Source organism: Phacochoerus africanus, chromosome 2 (genome assembly GCF_016906955.1).
Source record: "Phacochoerus africanus isolate WHEZ1 chromosome 2, ROS_Pafr_v1, whole genome shotgun sequence".
Taxonomy (NCBI): Eukaryota; Metazoa; Chordata; class Mammalia; order Artiodactyla; family Suidae; genus Phacochoerus; species Phacochoerus africanus.
The window spans coordinates 35809055-35828036 of NC_062545.1; the positions used below are offsets into that span (position 1 = coordinate 35809055).

Below are 18982 nucleotides of genomic sequence, written 5' to 3' on the forward strand. Positions count from 1 at the left end.
AGCTCATGGCAACATTGGATCCTTAACTCACTGAGCAAGGCCAGGGATTGACTCCGAATCCTCATGGATACTAGTGGGGTTCATTACCACTGAGCCACAATGGCAAAAGCAACTCCCTGGACCTCTTTTGGTTATGTATGTAAACAACACAATTTTCTCTTCAGTTTATTGCTAAATTCTTTGAGAACTAGCAAGTAACTAAATACTTGGAGACAATATAAGGCATGTGATAGACTCATGCCCGAATGACTGACTTTAAGAAAGATACTATCAGGGATCTACACAAGCTGCTGCAGCTGCCAACTTTGGAAGGCTGCAATATCATATATCCCTATTCAGAATTAGTGCAATATCACATACCCATATTCAAATTTATGACAACACATCTAGTTACTCCCACTCATTCTGTAAACTGGTTTATGCTCCCAAATCACCATTTAATCATGTGACTTTCTTCTTCTTCTCCTCCTTCTTCTTCTTCTTCTTTTTTTTTCTTTGTCTTTTTGGGGCTGCACCTATGGCATAGGGAAATTCCTAGGCTAGGGGTCAAATTGGAGCTACAGCTGCCAGCCTACGCCACAGCCACGGGATCTGAGCTGCATCTGTGACCTACACCATAGCTCAAGGAAATGCCAAATCCCTAAGCCACTGAGCAAGGCCAGGGATCAAACCCACATTCTCTGGATACTAGTTGGATTTGTTACCACTGAGCCATGATGGAACTCCTTGTGTGAATATCTTGTTCAACAGAGTGTAATGGTTTAAATTGCTCACTTCATACATCAATTAAAAAAAATTACAACCTGTAAGTTGAGGATTAAGTTTTATTTGGAGTGAAAGTAGGACTTAGCCCGGGGATGGAGTAGTAGCCTGGAGAAACTGCTCTGAGGAGGCGAAAGAAGCTAGGATATTTGAGTTTTGCAACAAATGGAAGGTAGTAGGAACAAAAGATTTACAGATAACCAGAGTTACATAAGAAGATTTACAGAACACTAGTTTCTCTGGGAAGATGTAAAGTTTTGGGCTTTCTGGAATCACTCTTTTGATATGCACCTCAGCTGTGGTCCAACCCTGTTTGTTTCTTTCCTGAGTTCTCTCAGGGCTCACTGGCCCCCCCTTGGGAGTGGCTGTTCTCACAGAAGACAGTGGCATCTTTTGTTTTGTCCACTAATTACAGCTCAGGAAGCAGTATTTCAGAGTGTTCTAAAATACCACCCCAAAGAGGAAAAGGGGGACTATCAAGATAAAAGTTATAAGGTGAAGGGGAAAGTGCTTGCAGCCACACACACATTTTACAGATGTTTGCTGCTGGTCTCTTGAAGGTTATTACTAGTTATAGACATAACTCATCATAGGAGGGTTTTAGTGTTTTTTGAGATATGAAGAGATGCAAGAATTAGGCTTATAAAATCTTCTAAAGTTATCTCTCTGAAGACTTGTTCTTTCAGTTTTCCCAGCACACAGAGTGCCTCACTCTTTGTCTTCGGAGTTCATGGGGTGCTGCACGTCAGCAGCTGCAGTGCCTCATGTTTTACTCCATGGAGAGGCTGATATTAAGCGCCAAACTTCAGTGCACACATATTAAATAGTAGTTAAATACTTATAATTAGAACTTCTTCCTATTATTCGTCTTGCTTCCTACTTCTTACCACACAAATTCTGGTACACTAAAACCTGCTTATCACCCCTGCTTTCAGTGCCTTGGCACCTACTGTTCCTGCCACTAATTCTAGTTCCAATTCCTTTATTTATTAAGCTCTACCTTCAGTTCCTCCTCCTTCACAAAACAATCTCAATCAATCTTGGAGAAAAAAACGAGCCCCCTTTCCAGCTACCTTCCAAAGAACTTTCTGTCTGCACTATACAATAGGAAATGACAAAGAATTTTATGCCTGTTGAGCGTTATAATGCTAATATCACACTAGGAGCGTATCTAAGTATTGTCCCCCCCACCAAAAAAAAGACAAAAATACCTCTTTCCGCTCAATAACGCAGAAATGTTTAAGAACGGGCAGACTTGGTAACTTTCTCGCCCCTCCCCTTTCGAAATTCTACTAAATTGGCTTTCTTCTCCACTCTTTACACTTTTACATGAGAGCCGGAAAATAAGCCAGGATTTAGGAGCATCCGTTCCCGACGAGCAGAAGGGAAACCTCAAAGCTCATGGAACAGGAGTCCGCCTTCCAGGTTCACTCAGGACACGACGATGGAGCACCTGTCACAGCGAGGAGACTCCGCGGCAGGGGCGGGGTTTCTGGGTCTGGGGGGTGCCAGGCCGGGAGCGCAGTAGGGTCCCCAGGGAGAAAAAGCAGAAGCGAGGAAGGAAAGAGGACGCGGAGAAGCTAAGGGACCTGGGGCGGCAGGGGCGGGGAAGCGAGAAGGATTTTAGCGGAAGTGGAAATGGGGGCAGCTGAGGGGATGAGGGGCGGGGTGCGACCGAGCGGAAGGGGAAGTTGGCGCCACTGGGTCCTCCAGGACTCTGTGTCGGTGAGGACTGAATAGCGCATATCTTCTAGGAGAGAACCACTTTATAGCTCTTCTCCACACGAATTGCAAACAGCCGCCCGCGCGAAGCCGCCACGCAAGCTCACTGCCGTCAATACGTCAGTACGCCAGGACGCAGTACTGAGGGATGCAAAGGCCTTTGCCAGGTGAGGGAGAGTGATGGGAAAAGATGAGTCCAACTTTCCCGGGAAAGTGGAGAAATAGGTCATGAACATTCGAAAGAATAGGGAGGCGCGATTTCAATGCACCTGTTTAAATGCTGAATACTTTCTAGGCCTTGTGGTCAGCAGTTAAAAAAAAAAAAAAAAAGGCTAAAGAATTCTGGCGATAAAAACAAATTTAATCTCGGACTGTCTTGAAGTGGGCCGTCTCCTTTTTTTGCAGAACTGCAAACTGAGGTGAAAGGCATGACGCTGTTAGGGTAAAAGCAAACGATCCGGTTCCTTTACCGGCAAAATTGGCTTATTTGGGAATAGAAGAGGCATTCCAGCTGGGGACAGGGGAACATAGCCAAAGCCATAGATCCGTTCAACAGAGGTGAGGACCATGCTGTTATAGAGAAAAAGTGGAAGTTGGGAGTGGTTGTTTTTGAAGGAAGTCTGTTGGTGGAAAGTGAGAGTTCAGGTGGTGGTTTCTCGTAGGCTAGGTTGCTGGTTAAACAGACCCCGTCGGGTCTGTAAAGGATGCTTTCCTGTGGGAGTATGTAATTAACATGGAGTAATTGATGCTTCCTGTGGTAGAGTGTGAAGGTTCTCCCTTCTGGCCTCCCAACTCTTAAATGAGGTTTCCTTTATTCAGTTTTTGAATTCTGGAGGGATCAGGTGGGGAAAAAGAAAAGTGTTTTAACCTTTGTCGTGAAGAAATTTTCTTAAAGAAGGGGGAAACAAGGGTCCTTTAAATACAGTTGTGTGTAGTATCTTAAAGTTATCTAACACCTGCATTCTGGAGTATTTATCAGGATCTTTTCCATGAATTTCTTTGAAGATAAAATGTATTAGTTTAACATCTAACCTCACCCCCCTTTTGGCTTTTTTTTTTTTTTTTTTTTTAGGGCTGCACCCTCGCATGTGGAGGTTCCCAGGCTAGGGGTCAAATTAGGGCTGTGCTGCCGGCCTACACCACAGCCACAGCTACTCAGGATCTGAGCATGCCTGCGACCTATACCACCTACATCACAGCTCACAGCAAAGCTAGATCCTTAATCCACTGAGCAAGGCCAGGGATTGAACCTGTGTCCTCATGGGTGCTAGTCAGATTTGTTAACTGCTGAGCCACTACTGGAACTCCAACATCTCCCTTTTTATAAGAGGAAAGAAATAGTCCTTTGAGAAGTCCCAGGGGCCCTCTGGAAAGTCCCTAAATTATTTTATTTATTTTTGTCTTTTTAGGGCTGCACTCTCGGCATATGGAAGTTCCCAGGCTAGGGACTGAATTGGAGCTGCAGCTGCCTGCCTACACATCAGCCACAGCAATGCCAGATCTGAGTCACATCTACAGTCTACACTGCAGCTTCCAGCAACCCCTGATCCTTAACCCACTGAGTGGGGCAGGAATTGAACCCAAATCCTCATGAATACTAGTGGGGTTCTTAACCCACTGAGCCACAATGGGAACTCCCCCAAAATTATTTTTTAAAAGACTTTATTTAGATCAGTAAGGGAATTATTGTAAAGAAACATAGTTATATATTTAATGTAGTTAATGTAGTTATATATTTAGTGTAGGTGTAACAGACCCAGTCAGAAATAATTGGAGAAGTGACAGTTTGAATGTTAATAGACAAAAGAAATTTTTTGAATAGGCCTGAAACCCAATTTGGACCTGGCTCTTTGGGGAGACTTGTAGCTGGTAGGTAGTTGTCTAGTTTTATCTAAATAGATTTTAACTGTTAATGTGATATTGACTTACAAATAACAAGAGCTATTAGTCATTATATGTTTTTATCTTCTCATTGTTATAAGAGGGGACCTTGAAAATGTAAGGCTGCAGCTCTTAGCTGCCCGCTGATATTGCTTTGAGAATGGCTGGTAGCATCCAGTGTGTGTAAACCTTAAGTTCTTAGTACTATAAACATTTGTCTGGTATTACCTTGGATGTTAGAACCACAGCTATTCTATTTTGTCTTTTTATTTTTCTCCTAAATGGCTAAAGCAGATGTCACTGTTAATGATCTTAGTGTTTTCCTAGATATGAGAAGATGCAAGAATTTTGGGCTCATAAACATCTTTACCTGAAAACATCTAACTATCTGAAGTTCTGTTCTATCAGTTTTTCCGTGCCTCATTCCTGATCTCCACCCTGAACTCCTCTCAGGGGATGTTGAGGGTCAGCAGCTGCAGAGATGATGATTTAATCCGTGTGTAGAGACAAATGCCAAGTGTCCATCTCCACTTCACAGGACTCCCCATGGTCATAAATTTGACCGTAGTTTGAGGAGGCATTTCGTGACCATTTTGTCCCATGGTGCTAGAAATGCTCATTCCCAGATCTGGCAAAGATTTCGTTGACAGGCCACTCAATGTGCTATTATTAACAGTAGCCAAAAGTCTCTGGACCCCCTGTCTTATTAGTCTGTTATGGTCCAGGAATTTTATTCCTTCTCATCGCGTTTTCTCATATCTAGAGTTACACCGATCTCATATGGAACTATGTTTTATTTTAGAGACTCAATTATAAATTTGGCAATGTAAGAAATAACAATTTTGTAAAAACAGTTAATAGAAAATAATATAGTTGGTAGTATTAGTAAAAGTTATAAATCGGAATTTAGGTTAAGAGGTTTTACCAAATGCAGCCCAGTATATCCCAGTTCACCTGGCTTTGTCTGTTCTTTAAGTGAAATTATATACTGGCTTTGTCCATAGTAATGTCAATAGTGGCCTCTACAGAATTACATTTTTCTTAGAATAAATTACCAAAGGGCTGACTAATAAGGGCCATGGAGGGAAGAAACCCACCAAAGTAAATCAGAAGTACTAGCTGTAGGTAATTGACTATAAACCCAACAATTGAATTGATTTTTAAAATTTACATAGGATCGTGTCCATGATAGAGAACTTTGATTTGTGTGTAAAACAAAAAGAAACCAAGAAGAAAAGTAACCATATGGTCAGGTCTGGCAGTCTTGGGATAGCTCTCTACTTCTGGGGTAGTCTTGGTCCTGGTGTTGGTGTCTCTCTTTTTCTTATTTGAACACTATTTTAAGGCCTGAGCATGGAGTTAGTAGTTTTCTTTATGGACCTGTCCAATGCAAGGCCCTTCTTAAGAGAGAAATATAAATTTAAGAATTAATTTTTAAATTTCTCTGGGCATGAGGATAATACCTGAAAGGAAACCTTTTATCTAGGTTGGAGACAGTCTTTCAAATGATACCTTTCCCGGCACATATAGCACCTGGTTATCACAGGGTATCTGATATTCCCCCAAACACAGATTGTAGCAATCAGCTTCAAAAATGCACTTAGAGTATTTTCTTAATAGTTGGATTAAATTTTACAGTAATGTAGCATAGCAACAAAGAACCATTCGGGGGTGGGTTTTTAGACAGTAAACACTAGACTCAGTAACCTTAGAAGAAAATTCATATTTATGGTCAGGGTCAGAGCAGGTATTATTTACATTTCAGGAGACAGTTTTTATTTACCTAATAAGGCTGCAGAACCCAGAGGTCTCCAATTTTTGGAAGGACCAGGCAGAGAGAAAAAAAAGAAAAATGTTTTAATCTTACTCACAGATGTAAATCACCGAATTATTGCAGTTCATTAAGTAACTTGAAGGGAAAGTTTTTTCTATTTGAAAAATAAAGGTCAAAAGCCAGTAATATGTCAAACAAATGTTACAAAATTATAATTGTACTCAGTAGTTTTTACCCCATGTCATTAATTTTGTTCTGTACAAGTCCAGTTTTTTATCAGTTTTGTTGATCTTGCCTGATGATTGAGGATGACAGTATTGGAGATAGTTTTAAGAAGTCTGTGAGAAAAAAATTTAAGGCTTATATGATTTGTCCGGTGAAACAGGTGTCTTGATTACTGGAGATTATAGAAAGTATACCCCAGATGGAAAACACATTTTAAATCATTTTTTGTGAGGGCATCATCCCTATAGCCAGGGAAAGTTTTAATCCATCAAATAAGAATTATGTTTGCCGGAGTTCCCGTCATGGCTCAGTGGTTAGTGAATCTGACTAGGAACCATGAGATTTTGGGTTCGATCCCTGGCCTTACTCAGTGGGTTAAGGATATGGCATTGCCGTGAGCTGTGGTGTGGGTCGCAGACACGGCTCGGATCCCGAATTGCTGTGACTGTGTCGTAGGCTGGCGGCTACAGCTCTGATTAGACCCCTAGCCTGGGAACCTCCTTATGCCATGGGTGCGGCCCTAGAAAAGGCAGAAAGACAATAAATAAATAAAGAAATTTAAAAAAATAAAAATAGATAGGAGGATACCAGGGAATCTCTTTTACTACCTAGGCATGAAGGAAGTGTCAGAAAGAGAGAGGGAGAAGGGAAGCACATGGAAGAGAGAATATCTCTCAATTGTTTTTTTCTTGGACATTCAAACTCTTTAGAGGGACGACTGGTGACTTATCCAGAAATCAATTTGGATCAAAATACTTTTTAAGGTTCAAAAAGTCTTTTGGAATTTTTATACAAATGCAAAAAAATAATTAAGTAATTAAGACAATTTTATGTGCTTCAAGATTGAAAGCTATTTTGAGCCAATCTCTCAGAAGAGTCATACTGAAACGTCTTGACTGCAAAACACGATATGGAAGAAAAGGAGTTTAATTAAGAGTGAGTCAAGTGAAGGAGGAGAAGAATAACTGGATATGTATTTCTTTTCTCTTTTTTTGCTTTTTAGGGCCACCCCATAGCATATGGAAGTTCCCAGGCTAGGGGTTGAATTGGAGCTACAGCTGCCAGCCTACACCCCAGCCACAGCAACACGGGATCCGAGGTTCATGTGTGACCTATCCCACAGCGCATGGCAACACCCAATCCTTAACCCACTGGGTGAGGCCAGGGATCAAACCCTAATCCTCATGGACAATAATAGTCAGGCTCATTACCACTGAGCCACAGTGGGAACTTCCTGGATATGTATATTTCATGAAAAATCAAATGACTAAAGTAATGACAATCTGATATTTGTAGATTTAGCCAGCAGTTAAAAAGTGGACTAGGCACTGACATGCTAATATTACAGCGTATTAACTTTTCGGGTTGTGCTCTGGCACGATGGTTATCATCATAAAAGGTATTTTTACACTAAGTTGTATGTAAACATACACTGAAACACTATACATACGAATGAGCAACCACAACACAACTGGGTAAGAAAAAGATGAGAAAGACTAGGTCTTGGGAAACTTTTTTCCTTCCTACAGAATATGAGAACCAAGTGTCACATACCCTAGTCTCAGCCCTCCCAGCTTCCTCCTTCCTGTCCTCTCAGGAGACTTAAATAAAGTATTTCTATGGTTTAGCCTCAGAGTAAATTCCAATTTACCAAGGATAATTGAAAATGTACACACGTGTGTGTGTGGGGGGGTGTATGTGATGGAATTTCAATATGAAATTCAAATAAATATTAATAGAATTGCTTATTTAAGCCCACTGCTGCCTACCGCCACTGAACATGTCATTGCAGAGTCTCATCTCCTACTACATGCCCATAGCCATTTCTGAGGGTGGAGTGCGACTGCAGAAAAGAAATGTTGTTTTATGTCAACATATTAGTCACGGCACCGAAATGCATAAATGTCACCTTCTGCGCTATCTTCCATGTATCTTCACTAGTTGCCTACCCTTCCTCCAAATTTCGAAGTGTTTTGGACTTTTTTTTTTTTTTTTTTTGCTACACCTGCAGCATATGGAAGTTCCCAGGCTAAGGGTCAAATTGGAGCTTCAGCCCCTGGCCTACACCACAGCTCATGGCAACATTGGATCCTTAACTCACTGAGCAAGGCCAGGGATTGACTCCGAATCCTCATGGATACTAGTGGGGTTCATTACCACTGAGCCACAATGGCAAAAGCAACTCCCTGGACCTCTTTTGGTTATGTATGTAAACAACACAATTTTCTCTTCAGTTTATTGCTAAATTCTTTGAGAACTAGCAAGTAACTAAATACTTGGAGACAATATAAGGCATGTGATAGACTCATGCCCGAATGACTGACTTTAAGAAAGATACTATCAGGGATCTACACAAGCTGCTGCAGCTGCCAACTTTGGAAGGCTGCAATATCATATATCCCTATTCAGAATTAGTGCAATATCACATACCCATATTCAAATTTATGACAACACATCTAGTTACTCCCACTCATTCTGTAAACTGGTTTATGCTCCCAAATCACCATTTAATCATGTGACTTTCTTCTTCTTCTCCTCCTTCTTCTTCTTCTTCTTCTTTTTTTTTCTTTGTCTTTTTGGGGCTGCACCTATGGCATAGGGAAGTTCCTAGGCTAGGGGTCAAATTGGAGCTACAGCTGCCAGCCTACGCCACAGCCACGGGATCTGAGCTGCATCTGTGACCTACACCATAGCTCAAGGAAATGCCAAATCCCTAAGCCACTGAGCAAGGCCAGGGATCAAACCCAGATTCTCTGGATACTAGTTGGATTTGTTACCGCTGAGCCATGATGGAACTCCTTGTGTGAATATCTTGTTCAACAGAGTGTAATGGTTTAAATTGCTCACTTCATACATCAATTAAAAAAAATTACAACCTGTAAGTTGAGGATTAAGTTTTATTTGGAGTGAAAGTAGGACTTAGCCCGGGGATGGAGTAGTAGCCTGGAGAAACTGCTCTGAGGAGGCGAAAGAAGCTAGGATATTTGAGTTTTGCAACAAATGGAAGGTAGTAGGAACAAAAGATTTACAGATAACCAGAGTTACATAAGAAGATTTACAGAACACTAGTTTCTCTGGGAAGATGTAAAGTTTTGGGCTTTCTGGAATCACTCTTTTGATATGCACCTCAGCTGTGGTCCAACCCTGTTTGTTTCTTTCCTGAGTTCTCTCAGGGCTCACTGGCCCCCCCTTGGGAGTGGCTGTTCTCACAGAAGACAGTGGCATCTTTTGTTTTGTCCACTAATTACAGCTCAGGAAGCAGTATTTCAGAGTGTTCTAAAATACCACCCCAAAGAGGAAAAGGGGGGACTATCAAGATAAAAGTTATAAGGTGAAGGGGAAAGTGCTTGCAGCCACACACACATTTTACAGATGTTTGCTGCTGGTCTCTTGAAGGTTATTACTAGTTATAGACATAACTCATCATAGGAGGGTTTTAGTGTTTTTTGAGATATGAAGAGATGCAAGAATTAGGCTTATAAAATCTTCTAAAGTTATCTCTCTGAAGACTTGTTCTTTCAGTTTTCCCAGCACACAGAGTGCCTCACTCTTTGTCTTCGGAGTTCATGGGGTGCTGCACGTCAGCAGCTGCAGTGCCTCATGTTTTACTCCATGGAGAGGCTGATATTAAGCGCCAAACTTCAGTGCACACATATTAAATAGTAGTTAAATACTTATAATTAGAACTTCTTCCTATTATTCGTCTTGCTTCCTACTTCTTACCACACAAATTCTGGTACACTAAAACCTGCTTATCACCCCTGCTTTCAGTGCCTTGGCACCTACTGTTCCTGCCACTAATTCTAGTTCCAATTCCTTTATTTATTAAGCTCTACCTTCAGTTCCTCCTCCTTCACAAAACAATCTCAATCAATCTTGGAGAAAAAAACGAGCCCCCTTTCCAGCTACCTTCCAAAGAACTTTCTGTCTGCACTATACAATAGGAAATGACAAAGAATTTTATGCCTGTTGAGCGTTATAATGCTAATATCACACTAGGAGCGTATCTAAGTATTGTCCCCCCCACCAAAAAAAAGACAAAAATACCTCTTTCCGCTCAATAACGCAGAAATGTTTAAGAACGGGCAGACTTGGTAACTTTCTCGCCCCTCCCCTTTCGAAATTCTACTAAATTGGCTTTCTTCTCCACTCTTTACACTTTTACATGAGAGCCGGAAAATAAGCCAGGATTTAGGAGCATCCGTTCCCGACGAGCAGAAGGGAAACCTCAAAGCTCATGGAACAGGAGTCCGCCTTCCAGGTTCACTCAGGACACGACGATGGAGCACCTGTCACAGCGAGGAGACTCCGCGGCAGGGGCGGGGTTTCTGGGTCTGGGGGGTGCCAGGCCGGGAGCGCAGTAGGGTCCCCAGGGAGAAAAAGCAGAAGCGAGGAAGGAAAGAGGACGCGGAGAAGCTAAGGGACCTGGGGCGGCAGGGGCGGGGAAGCGAGAAGGATTTTAGCGGAAGTGGAAATGGGGGCAGCTGAGGGGATGAGGGGCGGGGTGCGACCGAGCGGAAGGGGAAGTTGGCGCCACTGGGTCCTCCAGGACTCTGTGTCGGTGAGGACTGAATAGCGCATATCTTCTAGGAGAGAACCACTTTATAGCTCTTCTCCACACGAATTGCAAACAGCCGCCCGCGCGAAGCCGCCACGCAAGCTCACTGCCGTCAATACGTCAGTACGCCAGGACGCAGTACTGAGGGATGCAAAGGCCTTTGCCAGGTGAGGGAGAGTGATGGGAAAAGATGAGTCCAACTTTCCCGGGAAAGTGGAGAAATAGGTCATGAACATTCGAAAGAATAGGGAGGCGCGATTTCAATGCACCTGTTTAAATGCTGAATACTTTCTAGGCCTTGTGGTCAGCAGTTAAAAAAAAAAAAAAAAGGCTAAAGAATTCTGGCGATAAAACAAATTTAATCTCGGACTGTCTTGAAGTGGGCCGTCTCCTTTTTTTGCAGAACTGCAAACTGAGGTGAAAGGCATGACGCTGTTAGGGTAAAAGCAAACGATCCGGTTCCTTTACCGGCAAAATTGGCTTATTTGGGAATAGAAGAGGCATTCCAGCTGGGGACAGGGGAACATAGCCAAAGCCATAGATCCGTTCAACAGAGGTGAGGACCATGCTGTTATAGAGAAAAAGTGGAAGTTGGGAGTGGTTGTTTTGAAGGAAGTCTGTTGGTGGAAAGTGAGAGTTCAGGTGGTGGTTTCTCGTAGGCTAGGTTGCTGGTTAAACAGACCCCGTCGGGTCTGTAAAGGATGCTTTCCTGTGGGAGTATGTAATTAACATGGAGTAATTGATGCTTCCTGTGGTAGAGTGTGAAGGTTCTCCCTTCTGGCCTCCCAACTCTTAAATGAGGTTTCCTTTATTCAGTTTTTGAATTCTGGAGGGATCAGGTGGGGAAAAAGAAAAGTGTTTTAACCTTTGTCGTGAAGAAATTTTCTTAAAGAAGGGGGAAACAAGGGTCCTTTAAATACAGTTGTGTGTAGTATCTTAAAGTTATCTAACACCTGCATTCTGGAGTATTTATCAGGATCTTTTCCATGAATTTCTTTGAAGATAAAATGTATTAGTTTAACATCTAACCTCACCCCCCTTTTGGCTTTTTTTTTTTTTTTTTTTTTAGGGCTGCACCCTCGCATGTGGAGGTTCCCAGGCTAGGGGTCAAATTAGGGCTGTGCTGCCGGCCTACACCACAGCCACAGCTACTCAGGATCTGAGCATGCCTGCGACCTATACCACCTACATCACAGCTCACAGCAAAGCTAGATCCTTAATCCACTGAGCAAGGCCAGGGATTGAACCTGTGTCCTCATGGGTGCTAGTCAGATTTGTTAACTGCTGAGCCACTACTGGAACTCCAACATCTCCCTTTTTATAAGAGGAAAGAAATAGTCCTTTGAGAAGTCCCAGGGGCCCTCTGGAAAGTCCCTAAATTATTTTATTTATTTTTGTCTTTTTAGGGCTGCACTCTCGGCATATGGAAGTTCCCAGGCTAGGGACTGAATTGGAGCTGCAGCTGCCTGCCTACACATCAGCCACAGCAATGCCAGATCTGAGTCACATCTACAGTCTACACTGCAGCTTCCAGCAACCCCTGATCCTTAACCCACTGAGTGGGGCAGGAATTGAACCCAAATCCTCATGAATACTAGTGGGGTTCTTAACCCACTGAGCCACAATGGGAACTCCCCCAAAATTATTTTTTAAAAGACTTTATTTAGATCAGTAAGGGAATTATTGTAAAGAAACATAGTTATATATTTAATGTAGTTAATGTAGTTATATATTTAGTGTAGGTGTAACAGACCCAGTCAGAAATAATTGGAGAAGTGACAGTTTGAATGTTAATAGACAAAAGAAATTTTTTGAATAGGCCTGAAACCCAATTTGGACCTGGCTCTTTGGGGAGACTTGTAGCTGGTAGGTAGTTGTCTAGTTTTATCTAAATAGATTTTAACTGTTAATGTGATATTGACTTACAAATAACAAGAGCTATTAGTCATTATATGTTTTTATCTTCTCATTGTTATAAGAGGGGACCTTGAAAATGTAAGGCTGCAGCTCTTAGCTGCCCGCTGATATTGCTTTGAGAATGGCTGGTAGCATCCAGTGTGTGTAAACCTTAAGTTCTTAGTACTATAAACATTTGTCTGGTATTACCTTGGATGTTAGAACCACAGCTATTCTATTTTGTCTTTTTATTTTTCTCCTAAATGGCTAAAGCAGATGTCACTGTTAATGATCTTAGTGTTTTCCTAGATATGAGAAGATGCAAGAATTTTGGGCTCATAAACATCTTTACCTGAAAACATCTAACTATCTGAAGTTCTGTTCTATCAGTTTTTCCGTGCCTCATTCCTGATCTCCACCCTGAACTCCTCTCAGGGGATGTTGAGGGTCAGCAGCTGCAGAGATGATGATTTAATCCGTGTAGAGACAAATGCCAAGTGTCCATCTCCACTTCACAGGACTCCCCATGGTCATAAATTTGACCGTAGTTTGAGGAGGCATTTCGTGACCATTTTGTCCCATGGTGCTAGAAATGCTCATTCCCAGATCTGGCAAAGATTTCGTTGACAGGCCACTCAATGTGCTATTATTAACAGTAGCCAAAAGTCTCTGGACCCCCTGTCTTATTAGTCTGTTATGGTCCAGGAATTTTATTCCTTCTCATCGCGTTTTCTCATATCTAGAGTTACACCGATCTCATATGGAACTATGTTTTATTTTAGAGACTCAATTATAAATTTGGCAATGTAAGAAATAACAATTTTGTAAAAACAGTTAATAGAAAATAATATAGTTGGTAGTATTAGTAAAAGTTATAAATCGGAATTTAGGTTAAGAGGTTTTACCAAATGCAGCCCAGTATATCCCAGTTCACCTGGCTTTGTCTGTTCTTTAAGTGAAATTATATACTGGCTTTGTCCATAGTAATGTCAATAGTGGCCTCTACAGAATTACATTTTTCTTAGAATAAATTACCAAAGGGCTGACTAATAAGGGCCATGGAGGGAAGAAACCCACCAAAGTAAATCAGAAGTACTAGCTGTAGGTAATTGACTATAAACCCAACAATTGAATTGATTTTTAAAATTTACATAGGATCGTGTCCATGATAGAGAACTTTGATTTGTGTGTAAAACAAAAAGAAACCAAGAAGAAAAGTAACCATATGGTCAGGTCTGGCAGTCTTGGGATAGCTCTCTACTTCTGGGGTAGTCTTGGTCCTGGTGTTGGTGTCTCTCTTTTTCTTATTTGAACACTATTTTAAGGCCTGAGCATGGAGTTAGTAGTTTTCTTTATGGACCTGTCCAATGCAAGGCCCTTCTTAAGAGAGAAATATAAATTTAAGAATTAATTTTTAAATTTCTCTGGGCATGAGGATAATACCTGAAAGGAAACCTTTTATCTAGGTTGGAGACAGTCTTTCAAATGATACCTTTCCCGGCACATATAGCACCTGGTTATCACAGGGTATCTGATATTCCCCCAAACACAGATTGTAGCAATCAGCTTCAAAAATGCACTTAGAGTATTTTCTTAATAGTTGGATTAAATTTTACAGTAATGTAGCATAGCAACAAAGAACCATTCGGGGGTGGGTTTTTAGACAGTAAACACTAGACTCAGTAACCTTAGAAGAAAATTCATATTTATGGTCAGGGTCAGAGCAGGTATTATTTACATTTCAGGAGACAGTTTTTATTTACCTAATAAGGCTGCAGAACCCAGAGGTCTCCAATTTTTGGAAGGACCAGGCAGAGAGAAAAAAAAGAAAAATGTTTTAATCTTACTCACAGATGTAAATCACCGAATTATTGCAGTTCATTAAGTAACTTGAAGGGAAAGTTTTTTCTATTTGAAAAATAAAGGTCAAAAGCCAGTAATATGTCAAACAAATGTTACAAAATTATAATTGTACTCAGTAGTTTTTACCCCATGTCATTAATTTTGTTCTGTACAAGTCCAGTTTTTTATCAGTTTTGTTGATCTTGCCTGATGATTGAGGATGACAGTATTGGAGATAGTTTTAAGAAGTCTGTGAGAAAAAAATTTAAGGCTTATATGATTTGTCCGGTGAAACAGGTGTCTTGATTACTGGAGATTATAGAAAGTATACCCCAGATGGAAAACACATTTTAAATCATTTTTTGTGAGGGCATCATCCCTATAGCCAGGGAAAGTTTTAATCCATCAAATAAGAATTATGTTTGCCGGAGTTCCCGTCATGGCTCAGTGGTTAGTGAATCTGACTAGGAACCATGAGATTTTGGGTTCGATCCCTGGCCTTACTCAGTGGGTTAAGGATATGGCATTGCCGTGAGCTGTGGTGTGGGTCGCAGACACGGCTCGGATCCCGAATTGCTGTGACTGTGTCGTAGGCTGGCGGCTACAGCTCTGATTAGACCCCTAGCCTGGGAACCTCCTTATGCCATGGGTGCGGCCCTAGAAAAGGCAGAAAGACAATAAATAAATAAAGAAATTTAAAAAAATAAAAATAGATAGGAGGATACCAGGGAATCTCTTTTACTACCTAGGCATGAAGGAAGTGTCAGAAAGAGAGAGGGAGAAGGGAAGCACATGGAAGAGAGAATATCTCTCAATTGTTTTTTTCTTGGACATTCAAACTCTTTAGAGGGACGACTGGTGACTTATCCAGAAATCAAGTTGGATCAAAATACTTTTTAAGGTTCAAAAAGTCTTTTGGAATTTTTATACAAATGCAAAAAAAATAATTAAGTAATTAAGACAATTTTATGTGCTTCAAGATTGAAAGCTATTTTGAGCCAATCTCTCAGAAGAGTCATACTGAAACGTCTTGACTGCAAAACACGATATGGAAGAAAAGGAGTTTAATTAAGAGTGAGTCAAGTGAAGGAGGAGAAGAATAACTGGATATGTATTTCTTTTCTCTTTTTTTGCTTTTTAGGGCCACCCCATAGCATATGGAAGTTCCCAGGCTAGGGGTTGAATTGGAGCTACAGCTGCCAGCCTACACCCCAGCCACAGCAACACGGGATCCGAGGTTCATGTGTGACCTATCCCACAGCGCATGGCAACACCCAATCCTTAACCCACTGGGTGAGGCCAGGGATCAAACCCTAATCCTCATGGACAATAATAGTCAGGCTCATTACCACTGAGCCACAGTGGGAACTTCCTGGATATGTATATTTCATGAAAAATCAAATGACTAAAGTAATGACAATCTGATATTTGTAGATTTAGCCAGCAGTTAAAAAGTGGACTAGGCACTGACATGCTAATATTACAGCGTATTAACTTTTCGGGTTGTGCTCTGGCACGATGGTTATCATCATAAAAGGTATTTTTACACTAAGTTGTATGTAAACATACATTGAAACACTATACATACGAATGAGCAACCACAACACAACTGGGTAAGAAAAAGATGAGAAAGACTAGGTCTTGGGAAACTTTTTTCCTTCCTACAGAATATGAGAACCAAGTGTCACATACCCTAGTCTCAGCCCTCCCAGCTTCCTCCTTCCTGTCCTCTCAGGAGACTTAAATAAAGTATTTCTATGGTTTAGCCTCAGAGTAAATTCCAATTTACCAAGGATAATTGAAAATGTACACACGTGTGTGTGTGGGGAGGTGTATGTGACGGAATTTCAATATGAAATTCAAATAAATATTAATAGAATTGCTTATTTAAGCCCACTGCTGCCTACCGCCACTGAACATGTCATTGCAGAGTCTCATCTCCTACTACATGCCCATAGCCATTTCTGAGGGTGGAGTGCGACTGCAGAAAAGAAGTGTTGTTTTATGTCAACATATTAGTCACGGCACCGAAATGCATAAATGTCACCTTCTGCACTCTCTTCCATGTATCTTCAGTAGTTGCCTACCCTTCCTCCAAATTTCGAAGTGTTTTGGACTTTTTTTTTTTTTTTTTGCTACACCTGCAGCATATGGAAGTTCCCAGGCTAAGGGTCAAATTGGAGCTTCAGCCCCTGGCCTACACCACAGCTCATGGCAACATTGGATCCTTAACTCACTGAGCAAGGCCAGGGATTGACTCCGAATCCTCATGGATACTAGTGGGGTTCATTACCACTGAGCCACAATGGCAAAAGCAACTCCCTGGACCTCTTTTGGTTATGTATGTAAACAACACAATTTTCTCTTCAGTTTATTGCTAAATTCTTTGAGAACTAGCAAGTAACTAAATACTTGGAGACAATATAAGGCATGTGATAGACTCATGCCCGAATGACTGACTTTAAGAAAGATACTATCAGGGATCTACACAAGCTGCTGCAGCTGCCAACTTTGGAAGGCTGCAATATCATATATCCCTATTCAGAATTAGTGCAATATCACATACCCATATTCAAATTTATGACAACACATCTAGTTACTCCCACTCATTCTGTAAACTGGTTTATGCTCCCAAATCACCATTTAATCATGTGACTTTCTTCTTCTTCTCCTCCTTCTTCTTCTTCTTCTTTTTTTTTCTTTGTCTTTTTGGGGCTGCACCTATGGCATAGGGAAATTCCTAGGCTAGGGGTCAAATTGGAGCTACAGCTGCCAGCCTACGCCACAGCCACGGGATCTGAGCTACATCTGTGACCTACACCATAGCTCAAGGAAATGCCGAATCCCTAAGCCACTGAGCAAGGCCAGGGATCAAACCCACATTCTCTGGATACTAGTTGGATTTGTTACCACTGAGCCATGATGGAACTCCTTGTGTGAATATCTTGTTCAACAGAGTGTAATGGTTTAAATTGCTCATTTCATATGTCAACTTAAAAGATAAAACAAAATAATGAAAAAATAAAACAGCCCAGGAACGGTGAGTTTAAGGCAAAGTGACAGTAACACAAAGAGAAAGCTGCGGGAAAGAGGCAGCAGTTACTAAGGTAGTGAGCTATGGGGGCCTTCGGAATACATCAGAGTGTAGCCCTGACCCGAATTCCTCATTTGCTTCCACAGCAGTTCACAGTTCACAGAGGGTTCTAGACAGAGGAGTAGGGGGAGAGAAAGGAAAAAAAAGGGAAAAGAAGGTGCAAACTACAGTTGCAGACAGGCTAAGTTGCTTTTAATTTGCCCAGAGACTCCTGCTGAGCTTCCCTCTGCTGGGGGGAGTAGGAGGGCAGAGGGAATTGAGAGAATTGACTGGTACTAGACACCCCCAGCCATTCCTGCCCAGAAAAAAAAAAAAAAAGGAAAAAACAGCAACACTTGTACTGCAGCCTGAGTTTCCCCTACGCAGGAACTTGGATTTGTTTCATCCACCAGACCTCACAGGCTATGCCAAACAAGCCAGTACTTTTATAGTCTGAGGCAGGCAATCTGCAGCTCTAGATGTGACACGCCCCTTGCTCTTGCTGAGCCGATGCCAATAGGCTGGCCCACTTCCTGGTGCAGCACCGGTGTGGGCCAGGTGCGGGTCAATTCCCGGGAACAGGCCTGGCCGGGTTCCACAGGAGCGAAGGGAGTCCTGCAGCTTAGCTGGTGGAGACCCGGTAGCCTGGCAGGCTAGGCAGACAAAGCAGAGATGGTGGCAGGAAAAAAAAAAAATCTCAGCCCCGTCAGTAAAAGTTCAGTAGAGGTCCCATACGCTCCCCTTCCCATGCCCCATGCATAGATGAAAATCATAGAGTCATAGAGGGGAATCAGAACATGGTTGATCCTTGAGCTTTCTGGAAAGCAAAGATCCCTACCTTAAGTGGGTCTTCATGGGAGGCGGAAGATGATCTGAATCACAGCACCAAAAATAGTCACAGTTTCCTGGGTCCCTGTCTCGCTGTAGCAAAGCTTTGAATTGCGGAGGTTTAGCAAATTTATTAAAGTGAAAGTACATTTTCAGAAAAGGAGAGTGAGGACTCTCATGCGTGCAGGTTAAAAAGAGGGCCTGACTCACTCTGCCATGGTGAGTCCACTCTTACACCCCACAATGTGGACCTGAGTGGAGACCCAATTTGATCTGATTGGTCTTGGGCAGGCCACCTCATTTGCATGGGGAACAGGTTATATAGAGGCAGGGTGAGGAGTGGGCAACATTCCTTCTCTAGCAGGGAGTGAGCAGCCCAGGCTGGCCAAAGTGGGGGAAGGGGCATTACAAGGAGACATGA

At 42.0% G+C, this 18982-nt stretch overlaps 1 protein-coding gene across 2 annotated transcripts in view; it reads left to right on the plus strand.

Annotated features, from left to right (window-relative positions):
- The first annotated feature begins 2425 nt into the window (after positions 1-2425).
- The window catches only part of ECHDC1 (ethylmalonyl-CoA decarboxylase 1), a 64745-nt gene continuing 48188 nt past the window's right edge, over positions 2426-18982 (plus strand). Inside the window, exons 1-2 of one of the 2 annotated variants that reach the window (XM_047759069.1) lie at positions 2426-2651; positions 10537-11089. In XM_047759069.1, the coding sequence (XP_047615025.1) occupies positions 11071-11089 (19 nt within the window). In that variant the 5' untranslated portion in view covers positions 2426-2651; positions 10537-11070. Of the gene's footprint in view, positions 2652-10536; positions 11090-18982 lie in introns of those variants that run through there. The other variant, XM_047759086.1, reaches the window with a different exon arrangement.